The following is a 12,967-nucleotide window of genomic DNA, read 5'->3' on the forward strand; positions in this document are numbered from 1 at the left end:
GACTGCTTTGCGAGCGAAAGAAAAAGAAAAAAAGGAGAACGTGTCCTTAATTTAGCCGCGCCCACTAACAATGAAGGGGGAGTTTTTCAGATAAAATAACTTCATGAAACACTGAAACAAAAACATAGGATCATGAAATAATTGATTAAATACAAAAATAATTATATTAATCCTTTTTTTGGACAAATAATTTGTAATTTATTGACACATTGATTTATTTAATTCCACATTTAATAAATGAAACGTTTACTTTTATTTACAGAAATTATTTAATGTTGCATTTTTTTTTATCTGATTCACTTAATTCCATATTTAATTAATTAAACAATGACAATTTTAAAACACCTAAAAAATTTATTCAATTTATTGCGGGTTCAAGGTTGCCAACATCCTCCCGACCACCAATTTCTAATCTGTGGAGTAAAATGAAAACACTTCATATAACTTTTTTAACTATTTTAAGATAGACATCAATGTTCAGCCTTAATATTCATTACATTTGTCACAATAACATACACTTACCGGTTGTAATTAGTGTGCTTGGGATTTTAATTAGTTGAACACAATGTTCTTGCAGTTAGCCAAAATTCTCCAGGCCTCCAAAGGGACGTTTCTTGTCTTTTGCCTTTTGAGCACTCCTGGTCCACTAAGCAAAATTGAACATGAGGGCTTTGAAAACACACACACACACGCATGCACGCCCTCACACACACAAACAGCACGAGCAACAAATACATTTTTTGATGAAGCGAGTTTAGCAGAATAGCCAAAAATATGAAATTATCCAGTAATCCTATGTACTGTTGGCCCATGATGGCAGATCTTATTGTACCAGGGGTTTACAGGCATTTGAAATTGATGTATTATTCCAAAACCAGTTCAGAGCAGGTCAGATGTCCTGGGTAAAGTAGAAAGAATTTATAACACAGATCCCAGACAATTTAGTTTATTCTGTAATTTTACAGATTATAACACAAACATCTCCAATGAAAAAAAAGATCGCTAATAGGCAGGATGGAACCCTGTGTTGCACAAGCTATCCCTTCCACCTTCATTAGACCTCGTTTTGGAATCCGTTTTTATTCACATTTGTTGTGCAATAAAACATTGTATTCACAAAATGAAATGCCCCAAGTAAATGTAGGTTTTCGAAACTTTTCCCTGCCAAAGCAATAAGAGTGCATTGCACTGATAAAAGGTCCCTCTTAACCTGTATACGGCTATCGAAACAAAGGCAGATATATACTGGAGGCCAATCGAAGGCGTTGAAGACTTTTGAATATTCACATATGAAACAGAGGTTTTAAATGAGCAGTTCCATTTTAAGATGACTAATGCTGATCATTGGGGTTGGGTGGAAGTGTTGGTGAGTTGTACTCAAATGGGTTAAAAAAATAAAACACACGCATGGCGCTACACTGAAAGAGACCAAGAGGCAAATGACCTAGCAATAACATTTTAGCTGCCAACTAAAAAACAGCTTCAAATCTATGGAAAACACAGGACAAGACAACAGCTCAACCTCAATATTTGAAGGTTGGAACATATTTGGGCGCGGGGGGGGTGGTGACAGGCATTGCTAAAGGACACAACTCTGGAATTATCCCTGTCATCTGGTCATGACATGAATATCCTCCTTTTAAATATATTTTGCATGCATTTTATTTATTCTCATCTTCCTTAAATATAATTACACATTAAACAGCAATTGATTAAATACGTTACAAAAATTACGGGACATTGTCGTGGGGGAAACTGTGGATATGTTAAAGGACCACGGGACATCGTCGTGGGGGAAACTGTGGATATGTTAAAGGACCAATCATGAAGTGTGCTTCTTTCACCAAGCTCTATTCATTATAAACCTGTAATGTAATACCCAACATCCAATGACTGCAATGTATCAGATGCCCTCCATTTCCCCCAGTATAGAGTTATAAAGAAAAACGCAGATATGAGGGACATCTTTAAATGACAACCTATTTATTATATCAATTTCAATTGCTCTTTTTAAAAGTCATTGTCATTAAATTTACTGGGTTTTTTTTGCTGTTTTTACAAGCACAAGGGAATGTTGATTCTCAAAACGTACTATGTATCTGCACAGCCTCTTCCAGTCCAAATGTGAATTTAACACAGCTGGTTAGCTACAAGAGTAACACAAATCCACAGCTACATAGTAAATCTGCCAGTGTTTGACTCCTGAATAGTGTTGAGTTCTCTTGCTGCAGTATGGTCACTTTCTGGAGAGCAACACCATGGCTTCCTTTTTCAAAAACCATAAAACACGGGATGTGAAATTTAACATTTCATTCAACAATCTGCTTTTTTTTTTTTTTTGCGTTTTTTGTATCTTGAAGAAAAAAAAAACATGTCCCATCTTCTTGAGCCTGTGGTTTACCAGAGTCATGGCTGGACGCTGCCCTGGCTGTCAGGGTCCGTCTCAGAGGAGCTGTCAGAGTCAGAGTCGTCATTGGGATCACTCATCACACGTTTCTCCCTTATTCGTGTATGGATGGCGCTGAGTCGAGCCTGCAGGTGCTGATAGTCAAAACGACCACGCTTTTGTCCAAATGGGTCCTGTACGGTTTCCAGAGGACATATTCAATGTGGATGTTTTCAATAAGTCAGCAAAATTCTTTAGTTGTTGCCTCTGTGTAATAATAAATACTTTATGATAATAATTAGAATCAAGCAATTGTCATGACAATACTATCGTGCAATGTTATTTCGTGCTTGGCTCAGACTAAGAAACTTGGTCTCATGAGGGCACCATGTCAGTCCACTGCTGTAAAATCTTGCCGTATGTTGGACAGAACACTGGAAAAACAATGAAATATGACAAGGCTTGAAATAAGCGGATTTGCTCGAGTTAAAAGCAGTACTGCGAATGGGTATCTCGTGGCAAAATGTACAGGTTCTAAACATTGAAGAAATCATTCAACACTATAAACCTGTTACGTTAAATTATATATATATATATTTTTTTTTAAATCAGCAGAGTGTCCGCCACTTCAGAGGACCTCAGTTTTCCCTCCGCTTCATGAAATTATTTCCAGCAGGTTGCTCTTAGTTGATCCGTTATGAGGGCTCACCCCAATAACCAACTGTTACCATGGTGCTACTTTTGGTTGCGGTAATGTTTTTTGTTGTTTAAAAGAGAATAAAACCATGTGTGTTGTATCACGGTTATGATTAAGCCGTTCATTCTTCAAGGAGAGCTTCATGTTATGTTGACCTGTGCTTTTAATACTGCGAGCTCACTAATGTTTTCCATGGGCTAAGGTTTTAGCAACCGTTGGTATGTGCGCACAACCACATTGAAAGTGGCGACTAAGACAGGTGAGACATCTTTGCACGGTGACGATTTCAAGGACCCATGTTGTGGAGTTCTCTTAGGGCTGAACAATGGAATTCAAGTCGACACTGGTATGTTGATTCAGCACTGCTTCAATTTGGATGGTTGGTCTGTTTTTTCTTTTCTTTTTTGTTGTTGTTTTTTTATTCATTTAGTGCCCAGATAAATTCAGTTCTGAAGTAGTAGTCCACATGCTAACCGATTATTGCTCCATGAAACATGAAAAGTTAAAGTGATTAAAGGTGCAAATTTGTTTGCATTATTGTTGTAATGTGATTTATGGTGTTTACGCAACATTTGTTTGGTAGAATTGTGTGAAGTTGTAGTGAGCCTTTAAAAGTCAAAGTATATCGTATATATTAATAGTAAGTTAAAATTAATTCAAGTAAACAAATTAACTTATTTTATGTTAATTTGTGGTGCATCAAAATCTGAATCATCTTTATTTGGCAAGTTTGTAAAGAAACGCAAGAAATTGGTCTCTTGTAGTTTGAGCCACTCTCGTATTAAAGCAAACGAGGAAGTAGAACAAGATGAATGTTTAAGACATTCATTTGACTAAATTTTAGCCTAGGTTTAACACTCAAGACCAAAACATTTATATTTAATAAATCTGACATTGTTAATTCTGGTGAGGGATGTAACGTTAACGGCGATATCGCAACATTACAATTGCCACAATATTGTCAATGTCATGTTACGATATTATAAGCAACACATTCGCATCAAACTACGTTTCACCTGCTTCAGCCAAACACAGTATTGTGGCATGACAATAAAATGAGAAACGAGTGGCCAAGCCTATTTCTTTGTTAATGCTGTTAATATGTAGATAATATAAAATAGGAGGTAGCTTGTCGTCGGTACGTACTTACGAGATAGATTTCCGATGCCAATTTTTTTCATAACGTGAATGCTACTGCCAGCGATCTTAGCTTAGCACGTGAATGACCGCTAGTTGTTGCCTCCCCTTCATCTGTTTATTTCAAATCAGTTTGACAGGCTTCATACTCAAATCGGTGGTGGTGTTTTAAACGTTGAAATGCATTGGTTGTGTTGCCTGGGATCTGAAGCTTTTTTTTTTTTTGATGCGGCTCATTTTTGTCGAATCCGCCGCACGTCCAAATAATAGACGTACCGCCCGTCTAGAGCACGAGCATCTTCCTTTCTGCATCTACGGCGGCAGAAGTTACTTCCATTGCATCCACTTCGGTACACGGCACTCACAGAAAAAAACAGAGGAGCACGCGTAGTGTGTTATTGTCGGACAGCGCTGACTGTTGGCACCAGAGCGCAGACTAACACGAGGATTATTTACGTTCAGGTTTGTCAAAGTATAGGATAATAGGAACAGAGCCTTGCTCATAAAAACGCAAAAATCATGCAGTAATTGAGCTCCCCAAATATTTAAAACTGCCTGTAAATATACCACAAAATATGATCCCCAAAACAGTTTAATATAATTTCAACCATACAATTTCCCCTTATAACTAAATGACTTAATGACAAATTACAGTGGAAACTTCGTTTGCAAACTAAATTTGTTCCAAGACTTGGTTTGCGAACCAAAGCAGCTTTTCCCATTTAAAAAAAAACGGAAACTTAATTAATCCGCTGGAGATATATTAGTATTTACCTTCATGTTCTGTCCCTGAAGATGCAGCCTCTCTTTGCAAACTCCCTCATAGAAATCATAGTATTCTAGGAAGGACTTCTCCATCACACTCCTTAAAGATAAATACACACAGATGATATGCAGGGGTCAAAGGAGAAGGTGATAGGAAGAAAGCACTTAAAAGATGGAAAAGTAAATAGTCTTGCCACAAAGCTTCAGGACAGTGAACTCTGCCCTCCAGCATGTCACACACAGCTACCCTCATGGTCTCATGCCGGATACACTCGTTATAATTCTTACTGTCCCCTGGATGTCGCTCCTGAAAGTCACACAAACACACCACCAAATTAAAACACAACATTAGGAGCAAAGACCCGCAGCCAATCGAAACACTTAAAATAAATGGCTTGCAGATTATGAGCTTTTGGAAAAGATTATTTTGCAACCCGTAAAAATTACAAATACAACTTTCTTTACAGATTTTATCGTGTTTTTTAACATCGATATGTAAATACTGAGAATGTAAAGATTCATCAGAAATCGATATAAAATCCATTTAAATTGCTTAAAATATGCATCAATGCAAAAAAATGAAAATAAAATATAGGAATCATTCGAAACGCAATGTTAACCCAAGCTGCGCTCTCATGTCTCTGCTGTAAACAAACTACATACGCACATTGTGTTTCTTACTTTATTTGACACTAGGGCTGCCAAGATTCGTGGACTAATCACGACGTCGACAATCAAAACCGTCTACAATTTTATTAGACGCAGGGTAATTTATGTATTTTTTATTAATAATTATATTTAATTTGGTGATGCGTTCTCCTCTGAAAAATGTCTCGTCGCCCCCTGACTGTGTGTGTGTCTACAATGCACATGCCTATTAGGGGCCATCCGGGACATCTGTGATGTAAAACAAAACAATTGTGAGTAATTGAGTTTCATAGCTACAAGGTGTTGGCATTAGCAACAGAGTCCAAAAGCGCATTTCGCAAAATTACTTCATGTAAACCGCCCTTTCATAGCAGCAATGTGGTGAAAAACAAGCATCTACAAAGGTAGCACGTTGCGGTTGATGTCCGATATTCAATTTCTGACATAGGCACAGTTGTGGCTGGAAGTAAGCCGTAGTTAACACAAACACAAACACATGGACACACACGTTACCGAATGCGTCTTTTGGAACACCACACGCACGTCTTTTTGTAGTACGCCAACATATTAGTCGCATTTATGTTGGATTATGGCGGCATTAGTCAGCGAACTCATCTTTATTAAAAACCAAAGCAGTTTTAGTACATCCGTGGTTGACATGAAGCAGCCAAAGCACATGTGCTAACAAGGTAAGTCACACGGCGACTACGCACTGAGTGTTGCATTTAAAACTCGAACATCTGAGTTGTAAAAGAAACAAAACAATGCCTATTTGCAACTAATAAAAAATCAATTAAAGAATTATTTTAGTTTTCTTCAGCACATTGCATTTCCCTAATTTTGCTTTATTTCTTACAATATATTTTACTGTGATTTCAGTCCATTCCACATAAAAAATTGATTGGTGCCCAAGAAAAGTGAAATATTTACACGTATTTATGATAGTATTTATAGGCAGTGTAATCAATACGTGAGTCCACAAACAGCAATTCTGGAATATGTGAGAAAGAAAAACATGAAATCTTCACAAGAAAATCAGTTAGGGTTATACCTGTTCAAATCCAGGTTCATTGTGATAAGGTTTCTCCGTCATTAGAGATTGGATGGAAATGAGGACAGACGAGATGCTCTGCGCTGGACTCCATGCTGGACCTGTCCATGTTCTGTACAACAATCCGCAAACATGTAATTAATAATGAGGGTGTCATAAAATATATCACACTGACAATTAAAAGTCACAATTTTAGTAACAGAAGCGGCTTCATGTTACAAATTAAGGGGGAAAATTAAAATTAAGCCCCTCGTATTCTCACTGACGACCCAACAGCTGTATGTATCCCTACAACATTACAAACAACATTACAATGAAGTCTGAACATCGATATTATAACATTAATTGGTCAAAAATTTGTGTTTTTCCATATAAATTGATTATGATTCGGTAACTGGTTTGGCACCTAACATGTCAAAAATTAAAAAGAAGATGAATCAAAGCGTTGCCTCATTAATATACAGCACATCTGCATAGTAACGCTTCAGAGGTATTGTTATCCAATGTAGTTCAAATCAATACGCATCTGGACATAAGACGTCAGCTACAGTAGCAATTTAGCAGACACACTCAAATCGGAACACGTAAACAGCTGATGTCTTCATGACGAAGAGGTTCAATGTCAAACGTATATTAAATATTTATCTCATCAATAATATTTGCATTACTTTGCATGTCAAAGTACCGAGTTTTGAGATCAATACAATAATAGGTCTCAAAATTATTAATTTTAATCAATTTAGCTTTGCTGATGGACAGTGACTTTATTGACATATTCACAATTACACATGAATCCAAAATCATACTTGACAGAAACTAGTTTTCAAAAAAAGAACTGCCCCTCTTCACAAAACCTTTAGTGTATCTATATTATTACAGAAATCTTTTGTTAGTTAATGGTAAAGGCATTTTCTGTCATGTTTGTAAATGTCACTGTACATTTTAGAGAATTGCAAATTAAATCAAAATCGCACTATCTGTCAGAAAAATCACAATACAATTTCTTCCTAAAATTATTCAGCCCTACCGTCAGGGGAATACCGACAATATTCTGAATTTATATGCACTAGCCCCATTGACGACCTCATTATTGTGTGTGTGGTCTGCTGTCTTTGTCGCACACTTTCACTGATGTAGCAAACTCTTTAAAAGTCAACACAATCACATGACAGTTTTTTTAAGACAATGGGGAGGCAAGATCCAGCCTCGCAGAGTTCCATTCAAACATCTGTCAAAAGTGCTAAATCTGTTTTTAATGGTCTCAATAGGCCAAAAAAGAAAAATATCTAAATATAACAAATAATTGGCTAAAAAAAGTGGCATGACCAACAAAACGATAAAAAAACGTCACTTATAGTTCGAAAAATACTGTACCGCTTCTCATCATCACCAAGTCATGAGTAGATGCTGTATATGCTTAAGTTCTGTTTATTATTAGTAAAATTAGAGTATTACTAAATATTTAATCATCATCATCATCATTTGGGACTCACCCAAGGATGCTGAGGCAGACCTTGCCATTGCGGTAAAAGTTGGGATTGAACCGGACAGTGTTCTGGCCAGTGGTGATGAGCTTCACCCGTGGCGGGTGGATTGGGTAGTCAGGGGGGCATCGAACTAGGAATAGGAAGAAACCGCCCTCATATGGTGTGTCGAATGGCCCTGTGATCAGCGCATGGATCTTAGAAAGAAAAGAGAGAATACATTTCATCCCCTTTGTTTCAATTAAGTAGACAAGAAATATCCATCCATCCAATTTTCCAAAATGCTTATCCTCAGGAGTGTCACGGGTGTGAAGGAGCCTATCCCAGCTGTCTTCAGGCAGTGTCACAAGTTAAAATAAACATTTGAGTTTTCCATTTTCATTTTATTTTACTGTCGAATTAGTTTACTGCAAGCTGATTCATTGGGACAAAGTCAAGCTTGTCTGGCAAATGCAGCTTTAAAATTTTTTTATAAAAACACAAAGATAAAAAATTCCTGATGAGGTGATAAGCAGGTATTTAAAGCTGCTGGTGTGTTTGAAGTACTTTACGTTGCTCCGAAAGACTGGAGTCGTGCAATAAGCTGATTTCCCCTCTAACCAATTCTCCCAAGGGTTTTCTTCAAGGGGAAGGGAGTTACCAACAGTTAAAAATAATAATCTTTGGCCAAAACATTCAGGGTACTGCTAGAAAACAAAAAAATCCAAAACTTTAGAACAGTTTTAACTTTATTTGGTGGTTATCAGGGTCAATTTAAATGGTGGAAGGTGTGTGTATCAGGGTTATTAAAGTTTAGTTTTTTTTTAATTATAGTTTTTATTTTGTTTTTAGTTTTGTTATTAAAATTTAGTTAGTTTTAAGAATGTTTTTTTATTAGTTTTAGCATTTTCAAAAACAGTTTAATATTAGGGTTTGTTTTTCAAAATAAGTGTTTTACACGTGACCAAGATAAAAAAAAATTTTTTTAAAAACATGGTAAGTTTTGCGCAGTGAAAATTCAACAAAAATATAATTTCAAAACATTTAGATAATACAGGGTACCGTTTATGGTTTTAACAGTCCACAGACTATGAATCACAATAGGGGCTGTGCATACTGCTTCTAAAGTTAGATGCAGGCATGTACCCTAATTATAATAATGCTAGGATGCCTCGTTTGCCAAGTTGCCAACTTCTAAAGTTGATTTGTGGGTTGAATTCCTGTTGAAATAGTAGGAAAAAATAAACCTTTGTGCACCATTTTTTTTCTTTTTTTTCCCCATGTATGAAGCAAAATTGAAAATCACTTTTTACCTAGCGTTGCTTTTCGGGCTGACTTAAATGGCAGGTGCGCATGAAGTTATCTCTGAGGAGCAATGTCATTTGCTGCCTTTTTGCTCCTTTTTATTGGCTGCTGGTTGATGATATATCTTCTGTGTGACAGAAAGAGGACTACAAGTCCCAGAGGACTGTTGTTTGACCTTTTCTTCCGGGAAACGTCCATGTCGTTAATATCGAAAGAAATGCTTTTGTATTTGTATTTATATTTATTTATTTTGAAAGTATACAGGGACAGCGTATATTAATCAAACAGTTTCCTGTAAATAAGCCAGATTATAGCCAATGGCTAATTTGCATCCGTTGTCCCTGTGGCAGGTTGATGTTAGACTATACAATAGAAAACATCAGCTTAAAATACAGTACAGCCCCCCCCCCTTGTCCGCCTCCGTGCGGTGACTTTAAAAATCAACCCGAAGGCTTGTGTTAAATTAATTGCCAAAGATGAATGTGAAGCACATTTTCTCTACGAATGTAGTTAATTTTAGTTAAATTTGTATTCGTAAAATGTAGTTTGTTAGTTTTCATTTTTCATAATCATTTTACTTTGTTAATAACGTTTGTTCAATTTTAATTGTAGTTATTTTGTTAGTTTGTGTTGACTAAAATAACTGTGTGGATAATGAACACACCCAACTCCAAGGCGTGTACGTGTGGGCGATCACATTTTTTTCTTAGTCTCTTCAAGATGTACATTTTTAATTAATTTAATTGTGCAGGTTATAGGTCACGTTAATGCTGGAAAAAGGTTTGAAATAATGTAACTTGGTCTCACATTTTATATCACAAAAATTTGGTATTTTAGAAAAAAATGGACTGCTGGTTTAATAAAGTTACGTTGAAGGAAAATTATTTTTAGAGATTTGCTTTTCATCATTCACAATATTTCAAATTGTACCAGGCTCAGTCGGCATGGGGCATGGCTGAGCAGAGGCGGCTTTATGCTGGTTCAAATTCTAGTTACTCAGACACCTTTCAAGGCACCCAGTACTGTTCCATTAGGGGATTTTTTAGCCTCATTCATACAGTAAAATATAGATGTAGTTTATAAGATGTATCATTAATTATAAAGTAAACGTGTTAAGTTGATTTCTCTGGTGTTTTACCTTAGTCATGTCTTGAGGATCAGGGACAACAAACATCCCTGGAGGAGGCTCCTTGTAGATAGACATAATATCCCTAACAACACAAAATAATAGTAGGTCACTCTTTCAATGTGCCATTAATCGTTCTGAGACCCCTTCATTAATTTTAAAGATCTTCAAGGGGTCTACATATTGTAAGAAAAGGTTTACTATAATTTGATTAGTATTGCTGGAACACAGGGGTGTCAAACTCATTTTTGTGGATGCTTCACATCGTAGTTAAGGTTTCCCTCCAAGGGCCTTCATGACTGTGACGTGTGAACCCATATAAATGTATGATCACCATATATTATCACATATACACAACAAACGGATGCAAAGCCAGTATTGAAATCAGAAGCCAGTAAGAAATTGTTTATTCAATAATTTTACAATTTACTTTAAAAGTGGGATTGGTAACAAATAAATGTCATGTCATTGTCATGTCATTATCCACATCGCTTATCCTGTACAGGGTCACAGGAGGGTGCTGGAGCCTATCCCAGCTGACTACGGGCAAAAGGCGCACTACACCCTGAACTGGTCGCCAGCCAGTCACAGGGCAGACATAGACACCGTCACTGAGTGGGAACTGAACCCACGCTGCCCGCACACAACTCGGGCGAGTGTACCACTACACCATCAGTGACTCTCAAATAAATGTCAATATCTCATATCAATGTTGTTAAAAGTAAAGAAAATGTGCTAGAAACAGGAAGTTGATGAACATGATTTGTCTTTCACAGGCCACATAAAATGAGGTCGTGGGCCAAATTTGGACCCGGGCCTTGAGTTTGACACCTGTGCTGTAACAAGACACGTTTTCAAAAGTCTTGAGAACGTTATATGCTCACTTCTCCAGAAGTTTTAAACGTCCAAATAATGCGACAGGGAGAAAATAATCTTAATTTTTCCATTTCAAGATCCCTCTATTTGAAAAATGTATTACCTCTTTATCCTTAAAATAGCCGGCTGTGAAGTCTTTTCGTTGTCCCAGTCCGTACTACGAGTCGGGTCCCAGGAAGCGGCGTAAACCTGTGTTAGGGGACCCGGTCCGGCCACTCCGGCGACTCCTTGCCCAACACCCTGAGGGGGTGAAGAAGTGTGTACGTTCGGTGATACGGACACGACCGGTGGCGATAAGACAAACGCGTTCCAAAAGTGCGTCTGAGTAGACGGGTCACTCTGGTCGCCCTCAGAAGCCGAATCCGCATTGGCGCTGATTGATCCACCCGTCAGAGAGTTTGCCACAGTCTGCTGGAGTGAAGGTGCATCGCTTTGTCCAGTAACGCCAGAGCCAAGTTTATCACTGGTCGACGCATCTCCAATGCTGTCCGCCATGCCTCGCAAGCTATCAAGCTGGAGCTAAAATGCTGCTGTTCAATAACGTATACAAATTGTTAGAAGCATTGACAGCTGGGCGACAAGTTTTAAGGTCTCTCCGCTTGCGTGGTGCTTCACTGATATCACTGAAACGCCGACCTAGGTCGAGGTGAGACCAGAAAACGAGAGATTTCTTCCCCTGTCATAGTAGCTTATTTCTCGTTAGCTTCACTGTGTTTCCTTTAGGCCGAAAAGTAGAAAACCGTCAGCAAACTCACATCTTCCGCATTGTGACAGTCTATGAGACAGCGTGCCTGCAGGTTATGTTGACTTAAAAGAAGATGGGTTCCAAATAAAAATAATTATTACCACTCGTACAGTGATCAGAACCACTTCAAGGCTCAACTTCGACATCAGATTTCGTTTCAAGTCAAGATTCACACGTACACTATTTGGGAACTTCCGGTAAGGCTTCAAAGTAAGTACGATTTAAAGTAAACGTATGCGTCGTAGAATACCACGTGTTGACTCACTTCAAACTCTTGAGCGATCGTCATAAGGCCTGCATAATACTAGTAATACTAAAAATACTAACAACAATAAGACAACGGTGATTCCGAGGGAAAAAAATCGACCTGAGCAATATCTTTCAAAGCACCCACAAATACAAGCTTTATACTTCACTGTCTTTTTACGCACATTCTGCACCATCCTGCCATAGAAGGTAAGAATAGACACTAAGTGCAAGTCAGTCACTTTAATCAACACAATCTGAGATGTGGTGTACAGTGATGTAACACTACAGTATCACACTGAAAGGTGTTCCAAATGTTTTACTTACATTAGAAGAGATGCTACTAAAGTGACACGTGCAATTAAATCTCGGGCAAGTAAAGTAGATTATCTCATAGTCAAGTGATAAATTAGTGTATTAGCTGCAAATTGCTTTTAAAGCTGAACAATATGGTGAAATATTATTGGCTAATTCATCCAACCTAAATATATTGTTTCGCTTTAAAAACGCATACCAATTTAA

The 12,967-nt window shown here is 37.5% G+C and overlaps 1 protein-coding gene across 2 annotated transcripts; it reads right to left on the bottom strand.

Moving 5' to 3' along the window:
- Positions 1–930: 930 nt before the first annotated feature.
- On the bottom strand, positions 931–12,414 carry ube2z (ubiquitin-conjugating enzyme E2Z). 2 transcript variants are annotated; one of them, XM_088316233.1, is made up of 8 exons: positions 12,210–12,414; positions 11,558–11,984; positions 10,591–10,663; positions 8,178–8,365; positions 6,685–6,796; positions 5,180–5,292; positions 4,995–5,085; positions 931–2,580 (listed from the first exon to the last, which is right to left on the bottom strand). In XM_088316233.1, the coding sequence occupies exons 2-8, from the start codon at positions 11,947–11,949 to the stop codon at positions 2,407–2,409; spliced, it is 1,143 nt and encodes a 380-aa protein (XP_088172359.1). In that variant the 5' UTR covers positions 11,950–11,984; positions 12,210–12,414; the 3' UTR covers positions 931–2,406. The 2 variants fall into 2 exon arrangements, with proteins under 2 accessions (XP_088172359.1, XP_088172360.1); XM_088316234.1 differs by having other exon boundaries at positions 11,558–11,694; positions 12,210–12,408.
- Between the last annotated feature and the right edge of the window lie 553 nt (positions 12,415–12,967).

This window comes from Idiotropiscis lumnitzeri, chromosome 15 (genome assembly GCF_059441095.1).
Source record: "Idiotropiscis lumnitzeri isolate Australia: NSW breed Sydney's pygmy pipehorse chromosome 15, RoL_Ilum_1.0, whole genome shotgun sequence".
Taxonomy (NCBI): Eukaryota; Metazoa; Chordata; class Actinopteri; order Syngnathiformes; family Syngnathidae; genus Idiotropiscis; species Idiotropiscis lumnitzeri.